Here is a 17,340-nt window from a genome sequence, read left to right on the forward strand (position 1 = left end):
CAAACGCCTTCTTCCTCATTTGGATATCCCTCCGTCTTTATCAGCTACTCCCGTTTTGTTCACCATCCCCTGCAACGTGTACATCTGTTTTCTTTTCAGTAATCCCTATAATGCAAGAGAAATATCCGCCTTCTTTTTGGACCCCTTCCTCGTGTTTCCCAGCTATTTGTGCAACTGTTAAATTCTTATTACTGATGACATCTCTCATTACAAGAAATCTTCTGTAGTCAATGATACACTACCTGAAGGCGCTAGCTAGCCACTAGTTTAACACCGTTCCATTTGATTCATTACAGATGGCTGGACAGATTGACATGAATATGCAGAGCGATTTGATGGCTGCGTTTGAAGAGTCACTGTAAACAGTTATCAACGGGTAGATTTCCTTTCATGTTAGCAGCAAAGTGACTGATGTACGTGTTTTATTTTGTGAAGTGACATTCTATGAACGCATCACCACCGACGCAGCGCACTTCATAGTGTCGAAATAATCTTTGGGCATACCTCCAGGTTCTATCAAGTTTCTATATGCAAATTGGGTTTCTAATCAGTTGAGTTCATCGAAGAGCCATCATTGAGTGAGGTTAATTATGTAGTAATAAAATAAGTGACATTATGTTTTGTGATATGTAATGTAAATATATATATAAAAAACCTATATATATATTTAAATCGAAATGAAAAAGGAATGAGACGTTTAGTTTTTGAGAGATTGAAAGGCCTTGGTTTATACTTACGCAACCGCTATAGAGAACATACAAGGATTGCTTTTATTAAAAAAAAGATGGTGAAGACTCAGCGCTAGGAATAACAGTAGATGTGAAATCTTGATAAATATATGTTACTCTAATATTCGAGTGTTAGTAATAAGAAGTTCACTACACAACCAAAAATGAAAAAAGGAAACATAACGTAAAGCTGAAAATCTATTAATTATGATTTTCTCTGGGTATAATAGTCAAATGTTATGTTCTGAGTTATCATTCTGCACTATTCAAACGACTAGCGCTTTATTTTTTATTTTAATTATTCCTTTTTGTAATTCGCGTGACAGTCCAGAATTGATAAGATCAAGATAGTATAATTTACATACTGTAATTATGTAGGATAAATATATAAAACATGATTTTTTTTATTTTTTAACGAGCAGTCTTCTTAGTACTACTTATTCCTGTTTGTCAAACAAAACAGTGAACGTGGATAAATTAGGTAGCAATTATAAAAATATACGAGAATGATCACAACTGTAAAATTCACCTACATTGTTGTGCTGCCAGAGCAAGTGGACCCAATTCTGTCGTTATTACTTCCGTCTTGCGTCATCATCCTTTGGTTTTTTTTCAGATTCACTATGATCATTACATAACTTACCACTAGACGAAGTGAGCCAGAGCTCCGTGAAAGAAAATCCCCTGTGTGGCTTAGAAGCAAGTTATATCACATGAAGGCATCGGTTTTAAATCATTCATTTACGTGTTCATTATTGTAAATAGTTTTGTCAATCACCACATCAATCAACAAACCAGTCAACGTGTTATAAATTATGCGTAGTATTAGTTCCTTCGCATTAGTTCTATATAAATCACTGTTGGCAGCCTAATCGGATGCAAAACGTTGTAAATTATGTTAATAGAAAGATACGTCAACTGAATCACTGCAATGTATAGAACAACATCCACACACACAGAACTTAGTTCATATATAACATCTAGCAAAATATGTTATTGGAATACTACATGGTCTAAACAGAAAAGTTTGGAAGTACAGAAACAACATTTAAGCAAACTAAACTAACAACTTTTTCAAAAAGTATGTAGGATACAATAAAATTGTGGGCGCACATAAAAATCTAGCTCACGCCAATCCGGGACTGGAATGAGGGATGCAGTGATGTAGGTACCAACCATTATGTTGTTTGATTTCTCATTCAATTAAATGGTCCAATTTTCTAACATTTTTTATAAGAGTATTACTAGAATACTAGAAAGAGTTAAAAATAACAGAAATCATCAAATTATCCCATTAAATTCCTCTGCGTAACGAAACGGGCAGCGATAAGAATTGATGATTTTCGCTTCGGATCCTTTAACTTCAACGTGCAGAATTCTCCGCATGAAAAGATATATACTGCAGTGACGAACGAGAAACTATGTATTTGCGATGAGCAATAGATGTAGTAGAAGTCATAAATCTACGGCATGATAAAACAGAAACTAACAAAGAACTACAATTTTTATTGACTTAAAATACAATCAAATACGAATGTAAGAAAGTAAAAAATGCTGAAAGTTAAGATAAAATATGAACATGGAGCATTAATGCCTAGGTAAAATATCACAACCAAAGAAGGGCCACCCATTCAGCATAAAAGTATTTGGCTTAAACATTAGCATAATTACATGGAACCATTTGACATAATTCTTCAAAAATCATTTTTTAGGACCAAATGATAGGTCTTTCGACGAGGTAGTCCATGACGTCTGTTGACAAAATGGTACGATATAAAATGGAGAACAATAACTGAGATAATTTAATATTATTTTTTACAGATTCTTCAGGGCTAGACGGCCCCACGCCGCGACTGTTGCCAGTGACTTGCCATCCGAAAGAGGTATCTCCTCTGTCTAGCTCAAATTCCCCCTCAAATGTATTTCACCTTTTTTCTTTCGACTGCCGAAAGAAAATTCTACTAAGGAAGTTTGAATTGTGAAGTCTGCTTTGACGTAGGTTTCATCGTCCATCACCTCACCACGCAATCGTACTTCGTCAATCCGAGATCGTTCAAGCTTTTTAGAAGTCGGATGTTTGGCTCGCGTTTTTTCGCTCGATTCACTATTTTAAACACATTTTTAAACTCAGACAACTTATCCAGAAATATCAGGAGTTCAACATGCCTACGCGTTCTATCTTCGTGGTTTTCAGAGCAGCATACGACACAGTTGACCGTGAACAACTATGGCAGATAATGCAGAAGGACGTTGTTCCGGATAAACTAAAGCTACCCAGGAGGGAGAGATGAGCTATGCACGTGTTTTGGGGCCACTCTCGACTCCTTTCGAATCGTGCAGATGGTTACGGGGGATGAACTATTCTGTATATCATTTAATCTCGGTATTAAAGATGTGATGCGATGAGCGGGCGTCGAAACGAGAGGAACGATGTTCGGCATAAGTAGTCAATAACTCCTGACCTTTGCAAACGGCTTATTTCTTACTTCTAGCAGCGTGGCTCTTGCTGTATTAAGAACTCTTCTCCACTGTTCTCGGATCTGGGCTACTCGTCGCCAATTCGTTGAGCGTCTCGACACATGCAAGTCGGTTCACCTGGTCGAGCCATCTAGCACGTTAAGTCCCTGTGTTCCTGGAACTAGTAAAGTTCTGGTAGAAAACAGATTTCACTGCACAGTCGTTCGACATTTTTGCGACGTGGCCGGCCCACCGTAAGATCGCAACTTTCACAGGTGCACAATGGGAATCTCCAAGTTGTAGTAGTGCCTGCGCCTCGTGCTTCATACGTATGCGCTAGAAATAATCATAGTATGAGAGATACGTGGAAGCGGCCATCTTGGGAGTCAATTGAGTAGCGAGAATTGTCAAAAGGGAGCCAATCGAACACGCTTACTGTTTGCATAAATGTTTGATTAACAAGTACTGTAATAGTGATAAAATGTACAAAAGCCATTGTCACGCACCTTGAATATTAAAGTTAGACACTGTGCGTACAAAGCATGGCACTACACTTCAGTGCATCAGATATATACATAGTTCTATTGTGCAAAATCAATGTAAACAAAACAGAAGCGGATCATGTTAAAGGCAAGTAAGTAACACTACTACATCATTTTGCTCTGCAGTAAGTATAGGTCATTTTTATACACTGTTGCTAAACCATTGGTTATAGTTTCTGCGCATCTCTGCCGCTTTTTCCTCCTCAGGATCGTGGTCAACTCATTTCGCGCTCATCGATACTGGACCAAAATCTCCTGCGTGGCAATGCTTAGATAGTTTTTCCAAGCTTGTTTTCTAATCTAATTACTCTAATCCAGAGGTGGGCACATTTCCGCTAATCCGCTAACAGCTAATTAGCTCAGCTAACATTTTGGTTAGCGGTTAGCGGTTTCGCTAATTTTTAAAACCGTTAGCGTTAGCGTTAGCTTCCGCTAAATTTATGTACCGCTAAATAAACCGCTAACTTTTTTTAGCAGGAGGAAAATTGTTGAGGAATATGAAAATTTTCTTTTAATTCTGCTATTGAACTATTATCTATCAATATTATCGCACAGATTTGAGTCGAATCTCAAGACTTCGTAAAGTTTTGTACGCCTGGAAAACAGTTTTTCACAAAATTTGCTATGGCTGCGGAGCTCCAAAGTAAACTTTGAAAAACTCTATCTTATGGAAAATTTCCAAAATGTTTTTTATTGTTTCTTGTTTCTGTACTTGTGTCATTCATTTACAGATGTGGCCATTGACTCATTGGCAAATTTCATCATTGACAATCCGGATAAAATATTATTTGGAAAAATCTTTTACAAAATGTTCCACAGTGATAGAAAACTGCAAAGAATAATCAAAAAACCATAGCCTGTCTCTTGGAAATATTTTCTATCTGTTCTATTTTCAATGTGAGAATGTTCTTCAAAACATTTTTCATGAGCGCCTGTGATTTTTTTCATGATTTTTCCAGATATATACTTTATCTTAGACTTTCGCAACGAACATTTCCGTTTTTGCCAAAATTGGCGCTTATCACAGTATTGCCAAATTTGCGCTACTACACAATTTAGCGGTTAGCTTTAGCTTCCGCTAAATTTTTGGTTACTTTAGCGGTTAGCGGTTATCGAAGCTAACGTTTTGAATTAGCGGACTAGCTGTTAGCGAAGCTAAAATTTCGGTTAGCGGTGCCCACCTCTGCTCTAATCTAATCTAATCTCACCAAACGCAGCCAATTCTTGAAGGCATTCTGGAAAATGACGATTACTTGAATTAATCAATTTTCTTGTCAGCGGCCAGGCCAACTGCGCAGCATGTACCGTAGAGAGAATTCCAAGGAATCAAGTGGAACCAGAAAAAATACCTAATTCCATTAAACTCATTGAAATCAATGCGGAAGGGAGAAAGCGTGGACCTCCCGTACCAAACGCTTCCCATATACATAGATAATGATTTATTTACGGACGTTGGGAGTATCTTTACTAATAAAGGTTAAGTGATACTCCGGACCCTCGGGGATGAACTAATGACATTTAGACCAGAAGCCAGGCTGTAATTGGTCAAGGATATAGCGCCTTATTTCGCTCTGTGAAAATAGATTAGTTTGTCAAAAATATTAGTTTAAATCATATAATCACCTTAATTCTTGTTTACGGCAGTATCCTACATTCGTACGAATAGTTTGTTTCGAATGAATTGGGAAGCACTATTCTCATATTCGAATGAACAAAAGGAAGGGGCGTTCGAACGAATACGAATACGGATCGGCTTAACTTTCGAACGAATATGATTCTCTAATCTAATCTCACACTAACGCAGCCAATTCTGGAAGGCATCCTGGAAAATGACGATTACTTGAATCAATCATTTTTCTTGTCAACGGCCAGGCCAACTGCGCAGCATGTACCGCAGAGAGAATTCCAAGGAATCAAGTGGAACTAGAAAAAATACCTAATTCCATCAAACTCCTTGAAATCAAGGGAAGGAAGAAAGCGTGGACCTCCCGTACCAAACGCTTCCCATATACATAGATAATGATTTATTTACAGTCGTTGGGAGTATCTTTGCTAATAAGGGTTAAGTGATACTCCGGACCCTCAGGGATGAACTAATGGCATTTAGACCAGAAGCCAGGCTGCAATTGGCCAAGGATATAGCGCCTTATTTCGCTCTCTGAAAATAGATTAGTTTACCAAAAAATTAGTATGAATCATATAATACTTGAAATTAAAGTCGTGTGGTTTAATGGTTGCCTAAAACTACATTTGTAAGGTTAGGAACTGAAAACCGCACGACCCCGCACCTCCTAGCTTGGCTACTCAATTATACAAATTGAAGTATTTCCAGGTATGGCCACGTGGAGGCGCTAGGTAGGGGCTTGGGATGGCTAGAGCTATGTTGGGCGCTTCTTCCTAGTTGCCTTCCCCATTTCATACCCTTAACTTTCGAACGAATATGATTCGAACGAAAACAACAATAAGGATGAATATTTGAAAATAAAGTCGTGTGGTTTAATGGATGCCTAAAACTACATTTGTAAGGTTAGGAACTGAAAACCGCACGACCCCGCACCTCTTAGCTTGACTACTCAATTATACCAAGTAGCTGGCAGGCAGCCATGTTTTCGATGCCAACATGTTACCGTTAGCTTAAACGAGATATCATATATTCGTCACTCTTCACACAAGTTAGCTCTTTAGCTGTCAGTGGGGCCCATCACAACTCCTGAGCCCGCAGTGATGTTAGCCCTTATCAACGCAAAGCAAATGAGATAAAGGTGCCAGTTAGCTGAATTAAACATATTGCAGTATTTCCAGATATGGCCACGTGGAGGCGCTAGGTAGGCTTGAGAGGGCTAGAGCTATGTTGGGCGCTTTTTCCTAGTTGCCAGAATTTCGCCTTTTTTGTGTATATTGTGAGCCGCCTCGTACTAGCCGCTCGTCGTGGAGTTTCATCGAATCACCGATTTATTTCTGCAAACGAATTAATCTTATTTTACTATTTGTTTTAACCAGAGGGGTGGTGTGGCTATCAAACTACATACATTGTCCATGCCCCACGTCGCCAGTGCTGACAACAGGACGTTCCTGTTTCATTTGCCGTGAAAATGAGGCTCGCGACTTTGTACAATTGTTATTGTAAAATTAAGTTTTAATTTGTTTAATGTTTTATATTCTTATCGGTCACCTCCGAACGCGAACCGTGACAGTAACGACGAGTATAGTGGACCCCCGTTCATTTGAACGATTCTTCATGCAAACTAACGGGGCTACTTTTTAATTTGAACAACTGGTAACCCGAAATATGCTGAAACCTGTGTGAACTGGCCGCCCTGCTCTTTGTTATTGTTTTGGTGCTTTGTTTTAGAAGGCAGTTGCAAGCGCGAATGTCATATTGAGAATGACATTTGAACCATTTTTAATTTGCACGTCGTGCAAACCAGCGGGTTCAAATTAAAGTGTTTAGATTAAAAATGGTCAAACGAACGGGGGTTTACGGTAGTTAAGTGCAGAATTTACTCATCAGTCAAATTCCCTCACCCACGTGGACAATTAAGCGGGTTCATCAGGACATAACCCCAACCAGCAGCAGCAACCACCGGGAACTAGTCAGCAGCAACGCCTATTTCAAACAACAGTATGTCAAAAGCAATGTAGCAGAATGGTGCAATTCCTGCCGGACAGCCATCTCAAGATGCACCGTTTGCCCAGTTCTTCCAGCAATTGATGCAGCAGCAGCAGATCTTCATGCAACAGCAGCAGCAGCTAATGCACCAGCAAGAGAAATTTTTTAGAAACGTCGTCCATGCATGTCGACCCAAGTAATCAGTGAGCACTTAAAGAAGCAGAAATCTAGCTTTTTATTAGCCAATGGTGCACACCATATTGTGCAGCATAGTTCAATATGCCCATAAAACGCTACTAGAAAGCCGGTTTTGGCGAAATATCCGACATTAGTGCTTGGAGATTTACAAATGTCACAAACCGTAACGCCTGTTGCGTATAACCATAAATCGCTAACCATAAAAAATGGGAAAAATATATATTCATCCTTCCTTATCTTCCCTCTCTGTTGTCCTTATATGGCATACTAGTTGAATCAACATATATAGAATGCCAGTGTCGCTGCAGTGCTCGTGGTAAACATCACACATTTGAAAATTACGTATTTACACTGTATGCGCATATGTGTGAGTGATCGATTCGAAACGGGAATCTGATTGTCAAACTAAAAAGGCAACCCAATAAAAAATCCTTCTGCTTCTCCGTAAATCACGTAGGATGAATCACCCGATTTGGTCGTTTTGGGGTATTTCGTCGGTAGGAAAATTTTCTATTGGGCAATTTGACAATGTAGTTCCCGTATCCAAGACACGAACCAGCAACATGTTTGCCACCAAAATATCCATGAAACACCAGCGACACTGGCATTCTATATATATTGATTATACTGGCATACTCTGTTGACGTTTCAAGATTACTTTTTTTTTATAATTTTTCGTCTCCGGTGAGAATTGAACCGCCAGCCAATTTGTCGATTACGTGGCTTGGAGGAGTAGCGCTACGCCTTTACCAGTTGATCTGTAAACGGTAGTGGCGCCAATAGCTTTACTTAAATTGCCGAAATTCTTAACTCGGATGTTTGATTTGCTTAGCAAGGTGGAATAGAGGGAAAGATTTTATTTTTCACATTCCTTCCATAGGTTGCGCTTTGGGAGAAATGGGGAATGGGGAAATGGGGAAGGCAAACAAGAAACCGACCAACATAGCTCTTGCCATCTCAATCCCCTACCTAGCGCTTCCACGCGGCCATACCTGGTAATGCTCAATAATGCTCTATTGAGTTAGCTAGGAGGTGCGATGCTGTGTGGTTCCCGGCTGCCTGATTTCAAAACTGGGACTTTGGGTAGACGGTTGAACTACACGACCTTGTTAGCAGGTAAGCCTATAATATGTTATTCTAATGATTTGTTTCGTTTTAGCTCATCAAGCACATCTTACTGTACAGTTAATTGCCGTGACAAGTTTAAATAATGCACATGTATTAGAAGGAAAAATTAAATTAAATTAATTATTGGATATTAGATGCACTGATGGATTTCATTCGACGGATTGCTGGTGAGATTGTTCTACTTTTGCCCATATATGCTCTATTTCATTTTATTTTTACACATATGTATTCATATTATATTCATATCGTATATTACCGGGTACATGAACACCTATGAAGATTGCGTGAGTTGTTGCGCATCCTCTTAAAGTAGGCGTTCAACTAACGTATCCATTTCTACAATCGTGAGGACATGGCCAGGTGTATGGTGCACTTACAGCTACACCATGTCAGCTACCCATGGTGTACGGTTGTCTATGCTATCTAGATAGATTCATGTTGATGTTTATTCTATCAGCGGTGCAGGATTTTGCGTAAGATAAAAAAGATGGAATGCATCACACATCTTTTATCACATGTACGTTCGCAAAGAGGTTTCCTGCAAGTGTGAGCAGTGTTCAAAATATCTTTTGATGCCGGTAACGGCAATAAAGCTACGGGGTGAAGTGACTGTCAAACACATACATTTTCGATGTCCCACGCTTAGGTACCAAACTGTTAATTTTGACAGGTACCAAAAAATTTGCTGGGAATTCCCCTTTACCGAGAACCATTTGAAGGTTGCTCTCTTCACTCGTACATGAGAAAAAGATAGCAACACACCGTGCCCTTGCAATAAAGCTCGTTTAAAGCATCTAATCAGCTTTTGATAGTGCTTCAACCTTCAAGTAAATTTTAGTTCAGCATTGAGAATGCCATTTTAAAGCTGTTATGCATTGACAATGCTGAATCAGATATAATTCAGATCAGATAGCATGTAACTTGCAAACATAGAGCAGCTTTCAAGCTTAATTCAGTGCTCTTGGGCAGTATCCCAAAAACGGGAGATCTGGTTTGCGTCGCCGATCAGGGTAACTAGGTTCATAAACCTTGTCATCCCTGATTGGCACATGTCTCGCTTCAGTCACCAGCCTGTCGCTTCCTCAATTCACGTTGACGAACGTCAGATGCTGCCATCTCCAAAAATTTATTGTAGGGGTGAAGCAGAATAGGAATTTGTTAAAGAGCGCAAGAGATCGAAACATTTTGGCAGATTTTCACCCACACTCACATATGGGAATTGCTATGAGTGTGCAAGAGATCGTTAATGCCGTCAACGCGAATAAGTGGTACGTAAGCTTGAAGCGTACCGTAAAAGAAATAAACGGGGCATAGGTACCACAATAGTTCAAAATACTGCACGCAATGGTAAGAGTATCCAACAGAAGAGGAAGAGGGTTGGGAACCACTGAGTATGTGGGACATCGACAGTAGGCATTATCCAGCCGTTTACCAACTAATCATCCCTGTGTTCAAATTCTTGCAGCAATTTTTCAATTTCACCGTTTTTAGCCGCAGCTCTTGAAACTAGTCCTAACAACTTACCGGCCAGTCCGTCACAATTGCGTTCTTCAGTGTTTTACACCTTATTCAGCTTTATAATCCTGTTGGTCTTCTGCTATTCAATAGATAAGCAAGTTTTTGCATACTTAAATGTAACTTAATGTAGCAAAAAATATTTAAAATTTAATGATTCTGTTTTCGGAATATGAAATCTTACGTACAGTTGTTTACTTAATGCTTGTGTTCCATCAAAATTATCAAATAAATTGCCTTATGCGATTGACATGTCCATGCCAAGCGCTGGCTGCTGTTTGTTGTGCTTCTTCCAAGTCTGCCATGTCTTGTGGGGATTTGCTGTTGTTGTTGATATTGCTGCAGCTGCCTGGCGTTCGCGTGCTCATCTTTTTGCGCCAACCGGGGGGACTTGGTCCTGTACCCATTGCCGTCCATATCTCCATGCTACAGGTAATCAGTGAGTTTTCACCTGGCATCTCAACCTAGAGGTGGACAGGAAGTGTTGATGAGCATCCCCCACCCTCCCCCAATTTTCCGCGTATTCCAGGCAGAATAAATAAGTAAATATAAAATGTAACCTGTTATGAACGAGTTATGAACCAAAACCTTCCACTATGAAATGGAATCTTCAAACATGTTGATCGCCGATTGAAATATCCAACATAAAAATAAATTAAATCACAGTATATTCGCATTATTTATTTCAAAGTACTATGCAAATACTACGCAAATTCTAAAAAAATGGTATGGTGATAGTCTATGTAACTGAATACCATAGTGAGGAAACGTCAACAATATTTTCTATTCATACCGCGCTTGAACTTGGATACAAACTGTTTTTCATAAGCTTCTCCCTGCACAGGTTTATGAGACTCGTGCAAAATTTGTCGCATCATTTTGGCTTGTACTTGATTCCCTAACAGTTCTGTAAGCTCTTCCTCGGATCTCTGTAACAGTTCCTTTAGATTTTTACATTTGCGCATTACCTTTGCGATGTTTTTCGATGTGATACCAGGAAGTTTGATGAGAAAGTCGTGAATGTTCGGATTTGAGCGATCAGCAATACTCTCGACCTCAGCTGGCCCGCCAGCTTCATCGGATCCAACTAACACAGCTGCTTCTGGGTCTGGTTCCATTTTCCCTTGTTTTAATTCCTCAAATAGCTGGGCTGTGGCATAAGGACTTGGAGACCAAACTAGTTTTAATTTTGGAAAATGTAAAGTCAGTAGCTGTAATTTTTGTGTTATATCTGCATTTGAAGACGCTGAGTCTCCAGACATCATAAAGTGCCTCTGTAGATGGAAAGGCTTGTTTTGGTCAAATTCAATTAGTAGGATTGGTTTACTGTAACACCGCGTCATCTGGACACACTGGTTATACAAGCGTCCGGAATTAAGTGAACCAATCAAATCGGAAATTGATTTACGTTCCACACAGATCTCTGGCGTAAGAATATAATCTCCAACCTAAAAGTACGCTCATTAAATGATGGTCTAATGCAACACTTTTTAAGTATAATGCACCGTGATTGTTAGTGGAACTACTTCGATTCCTCGTCGGTGAATCAAACAAGGTAAATCTGATCGAAATTCTCGCATATCTACAATTATCCTTGGAGTAACAATGGTTTCTTCATTTGCTTGTTGTCCACCCGCTTGACGAGAAGAGATTTCCTGCCTTTTTTGTAGCATTGTTATTGAATCTTCAGATTTGCCATCCTGATACTCAGGAACCACCATTGTCTAGTAATGTACATAACAGAAAGAAAAGGAAAATTTGTAACATCCCCTCGGATATATTCTCATAACCATACATTGTGCATATGTGGTTGTATGCGTTTCTTTTCATCTGCCAGGTTTTACGACATGTGCAGATTTGTTCTAGGTGTATTACATAATTAACGGAACAAAATTCTACTGAGATCAACAAATAGAAAATAACGGAAAAAATAAAACTACATATAATGAAACACTACCTTAATCGAAATGCTTACCCGTTTTGTTTCAATTAACAATTCAAAAGCTTGCTTCTCTCTTCGTAGTGCGGTTAGATATGATTGCTCTTCGACAGTTTTAGAATGAATAATTACGTATACACGAACCCTTGCCAGTTCCTGCCGCTGTCTGCGAGCTTCAAATATCTCAATTGTTCGTATAGCTGTAACGTTACTGTGATACATAATAATGTAACGTGGTTTAATTTCTTCCAAGGTCCGATCTAAAGAGGTGAACCCGTTGATTTCGCTTTTAAAGGTTTGAATAAATACTAACGGCTGATTGCTTTCGTTTACAATTCTTGTGACGTCCAAGTTTTCAAGCTCTGCAAAAGACTCGAATTCCCCACACTCCAAATGCGTCGCGTTGAATAGATTGTCTTCATCGTCGTCGTCATCACCAGTGACAGTACGTGTTGCATCTCCTTTTTGTGACATTGTTAGTATATAAGAATCACGAAAACAAATCAATTCTTCGTTTTCATCTTTGGAGAACAATTCAGACTCCATCTCGGAGAGTTTCGTAGAACCTTGTTCATCGTCCTGTTCCCGTCTTTGCATCTCATCTTCTTCGGCGGCTTTCTTTGCCGCTTCTACTCGTCGCCTCGCAATTCTTTCATTGAGAAATCCAACATTTTGTTTTGAACTATCTGCTTTTGCAGTAAAGGATTCCCTTTTAGCCTCCGTTTGCACTGGTTTGACATGAGACTCAATTTGTTCTATTTTGAATGGGTTTTCTTCTGTGCGATGACTAATATGACTATAACTTTGACTTAACTTAGAAACTACCACATCATTCTTCATTGCCGTATAGAAAAGATACTTCTCAGGCCCTTGGATAAGATATTGGTACAACTGATAACATGTTCGAGCATCCTGACAAAGTATAAGTACCTTAACTTGCTGACGCAAGTATTTTGTCCTTTCATCTTGTTTGCGTATTTTTTTCGCTGTATCTTTTATGTCTGCGGGAATATCTTGCCGAAGAACGTCAGAGAGTACTTTCCACTTTGGACAGAACTCTGGTTCAAATTCTTAAAAGTAGAAAATATATACATAGTCAAGTGTATTCACGTTGTGTGAATTATTGCTTCTTACCATCGTTTCTGTTAAAAACGCGCTCTTTTGCTATATTAAACATTTTTTCTGCTGAGTCTAGAATAGTCCATCCCGAATTACTGAGGGCATAATCGGTAGAACGATATTTTTTCATAGTCGCATATAATGTAACAGCGTCATGATAAATCGTTGATCTGGAAATAAAATAAAATGATTCAATTGTAACCTAGCATTGCTCAACTACTCACATCATCAAATTGCGGAGAGACCTTAAATCCGCTACAATCAATTTAGTCTGTGAACTCAATTGATGCCAGATAGTATCCAGCTGGGCTTGCAGGATTTTGTGAAATTTTTTTGTTACGCAGTTTTCTACTGTCACTTCTTGCAATTCAACGTTACGATTGAGAGTTTTGATATTTTTTACTAGATAATTCATTATGTCCAGTATATTACTTTGCAATAGAATCATGTTTTGAGTCATGGGAACTTGCATTTCAACAACCACTGGTTCGAACGGCTTGAGCGACTTTTGAATGGACCCATGAAACCGAGGCCATACAAAGAGCTCTTTGACGAACAAATTGCGCATAACTTTTTCTACGTGCCCATAACCGTAAGTGAAAGCTTCCACGTTTTTTGAAAACGCTTTCACAAATCCAGTTTTGTTCTTTTGGCGATACAAACGGAGAGCAAAAGCTTCTTGACATGATTCAATGATTTCATGTGCCTTGACAACGAACAATCCTGTTGTTAGTTCCACAGGTATACGGTTTTTGAGCAAGTCTACCACCAAAATTCTGGTGCTGATAAATTGAATACCGCCCAGTAAATAATTTTTCTCGCGTTCAGCAGCATTGGTGGATGATTCGTGGATGTGCTGGCGGTCCAGAAGTGAAGTATATAATTTCTCCTCGAAGTCTGAGCAGTTGATCACTAAGACTAATGTTGAAGGGTCACAAAAAATTTTCAGCAGATTGAGTAAAACTTTTTCATACGTTATTCCTCTGTAATTATTATTGCATTTATGAAACTTGCGACTTTTTGTTAAAATAAGACATACTTAGCGCATACGACTAATGCATCAGAATGAAGTAAATCAAAAAACATTTGCCGCTCATATTCCAGCATTGCGATTCCGTGAGCCGCGAGAAATTCTTCAGCATTTACCAAATCTTCAAGAGCTTGTTCTTCTTTAATTTCATCTGACCGGAGGACCTGCTTTTCTGCTTGCTCTGCCGAGCATGCCAATTCGTTATCGAGATCTTCATCACCCTCTAGACTCATTTTGCATGGGTTAGGTGAAATGAGTTCCAACTTCGAACAATAATACAATTTTCGCTGCCCGACCCGACATATAAACGCACCAACTAAACTATACGTGAATAATCACGGAATCAAAAGATCAAAACAAAACAAACAGTCCATCAGTAAACAGTTTAAATATGACAAACGGGCTGTTTGCAACAAACGTCTCGGCTGCACGAGTGGGTGATTGCGGTGACTAGTGGTACTACGCAACGGCGGGTGTAAACCAATGAGGTTCAAAAAGGTGTGGCAGATGAAGACATTTGATGGTATTAGTAGCGAAAAATCAGAAAACGACGTCAAACTCCAAAAACAAACCGCGTTGGACAATGGGGTTTGTTTTTGGAGTTTGACGTCACACTTCATCGTGATTGGTCGATTTACGATTCCACCCACACCATAATGAAATTTCTTCATTGCACTAACACCAGTTAACCAACATTGCCACACGTGTATATATTACATTGGGTGTGAACCGGATCCGAATAACCGATTGCACAAGCCAAAGACAACCCGCTTAGACGCGTCCGACTCAATGTGATATATACAGGTGTGGCAATGTTGGTTAAGTGGTGTCAGTGCAATGAAGAATTTTTATCATTGTGTGGGTGGAATCGTAAATCGACCAACCACGATGAAGCGTGACGTCAAACTCCAAAAACAAACATCATTGTCCGATGCGGTTTGTGTTTGTAGTTTGACGTCGTTTTCTGATTTTTCGCTACTAACACCATCAAATGTCTTCATCTGCCACACCTTTTTAAACCTCATTGCCAGCGGGGTGCTATCCGTATCTTAACGAACGGTGTTTGACAGTCCACTTAACGAAGGGCGCTATTTCAAAAAATGCAAGAAATAGCGCCCGTCTGACAGGTAGATTTGCTGCCAACCTTTGTCGAGATGTGCTGAGATGTTGGCAACAAAAACATGGCACCCATCGCAAGCCCCTGCTCATTGCGTCCGACCTAGAAATACTCAGAGGTGAGAGATACGCGGAAGCAGTCATCTTGGGAGCCAATCAGAGCAAATACAGATATTTGTGCATGCATAAATTTGGGACCCATCAATTATTTCAGTTGCTGTGATTTCTGGCTCTACTATAGTGTTCCTGTATTTTAAAGCACTCCATAAACTATTTATGTTATTTAAAGATAAGTTCGAGAAAACAAAATACTTCGGAGAAAACGGTAGGGTCCCAAATTTACGCATGCACAAATATCTGTATTTATGGCAGCTCTGGAGCCAATCGAGCAGCAAGAATTGTCAAAAGGGAGCCAATCGAACACGCATACTGTTTGCTTAAAATTTAAGCAAACAGTATGCGTGTTCGATTGGCTTCCTTTTAATGTTTGATTAACAAGTATTGAAATAGTTATGAAATCTACTAAAGCTATTGTCACGCACCTTGAATATTATACTCGGACACAGTGGCGGCATCCATAAAGTACGTCACGCTTATAGGGGGGAGGGGGGGTAGACCTAATCGTGACGATTTGTGACGTAGGGGGGAGGGGGGGTTTGAAGTTATGTGACGTCACATGAAAAAAAAAATCAAATGGAAAATTTATTCGGGATATTATAATTTAGCCTTCCTTTTAAGATACAACTATTGAAGGTTTCTATAAAATTAACGTTCTGATGAATTTTAAAACAAATAGTTAAATTTTTTGAATGAAAATTTTTTTTCAACATATATGTGTGAACAGCACTCATTTATTCTTCTATGTAGTATGAACTCTCCATTACGGCTTTACAGAATATGCAGAACACCGCTGAAGAGCTACTTGAGTACCGTCTTGCCTAAAAGATTTTTGCAACTGCAAATAGCAGTCGCACAAACTCCTGAGAGGCTACGGGGTGCTACCAGAGACCCATGGCAATGTTTTCCCTTGATATTCGTGCTGAACTCAATCGATTAACATAAACTCATACCGAAGTTCCACTGCTGCTTTTAAGGTTTTTCAGTATAATTTATACTGCTCCTCACTCAAAAGCTCTCTAAAGAATAGAGTTTATGTCACTTGCGGACTAAATTTCGCATCTAAGGTAGTGTTGAATGATTGCACGATTGAATGCATACACAAAATGACGAAATCCGTCAGAAAAGTTCTTCCAAGGCGTGTTGCTGCAAGACGTCAGCAGGAAGTCCAGATTCTTTCAACTAGATCAGACGAATTTGAGTGGATGCATGTAAAGGACGTGGATATGCGCGAAACATTCATCGACGACACATCAGCGAATTCTGATATTTTCAAAATCCGTGAATCGATGACTTATAAGCTCAAAAATTTTCCTTTTTTTATTTGCTGAAATTCATTTGATAGCTTTAAATAAAAAGGTTGAAATGAATATTTAATTTTTTTGTTGTGAAGGAGGGGGGGGGTTGCCGTGACGTGACGTACTTTCTCAGGGGGGTCACCGAATGTGTGACGAAATGTGACGAGGGGGGGAGGGGGGGTTGATTTTGGTCAAAATTTGCGTGACGTACTAAATGGATGTCGCCAGTGTGTATCTTGGTGTGTATAAAGCTTTGCAATGCATTTTACCACCCCATCGGCAGGCAACCATGTTTTCGCTGCCAACATCTCGTGTGCGAAAATAAGGCAGCATGTCAGCACTGCGTTTCACTCAACCGCCTGCAGTCTGATTTGGGCCCGCTGTCAAATTTTGAGCCCAGGATATGCTGTCGCTGACGTTCACTGCAGCTGGTTATAGAGATGTCGATGGGGTGCATTTTACACTGATTAAGTTGAAAGATATATCGGTCCATTGTGCAAAATTGATGTAAATAAAACTGAAGCTCATCATGTTGAAAATAAT

The 17,340-nt window shown here is 39.4% G+C and overlaps 2 protein-coding genes across 4 annotated transcripts in view; one reads left to right on the forward strand and one right to left on the reverse strand.

Annotated features, from left to right (window-relative positions):
• Window positions 1–2,242, forward strand: part of LOC128744240 (homeotic protein female sterile-like) — a 41,482-nt gene extending 39,240 nt beyond the window's left edge. For all 3 annotated transcript variants that reach the window (XM_053841092.1, XM_053841093.1, XM_053841091.1), the window contains one exon: window positions 297–2,242. In XM_053841092.1, coding sequence (XP_053697067.1) covers window positions 297–362 — 66 coding nt within the window. In that variant the 3' untranslated portion in view covers window positions 363–2,242. The remainder of the gene's footprint in view (window positions 1–296) is intronic.
• Window positions 2,243–10,856: 8,614 nt separating this feature from the next.
• LOC128742248 (DNA repair endonuclease XPF) lies at window positions 10,857–14,565 on the reverse strand. The gene is made up of 6 exons (XM_053838543.1): window positions 14,276–14,565; window positions 13,461–14,219; window positions 13,252–13,406; window positions 12,154–13,187; window positions 11,684–11,902; window positions 10,857–11,626 (listed from the first exon to the last, which is right to left on the reverse strand). Exons 1-6 carry the CDS (start codon window positions 14,497–14,499, stop codon window positions 10,949–10,951), a joined length of 3,069 nt encoding a protein of 1,022 aa, XP_053694518.1. The 5' UTR covers window positions 14,500–14,565; the 3' UTR covers window positions 10,857–10,948.
• Between the last annotated feature and the right edge of the window lie 2,775 nt (window positions 14,566–17,340).

Source organism: Sabethes cyaneus, chromosome 3, assembly GCF_943734655.1.
Source record: "Sabethes cyaneus chromosome 3, idSabCyanKW18_F2, whole genome shotgun sequence".
Classification (NCBI taxonomy): domain Eukaryota; kingdom Metazoa; phylum Arthropoda; class Insecta; order Diptera; family Culicidae; genus Sabethes; species Sabethes cyaneus.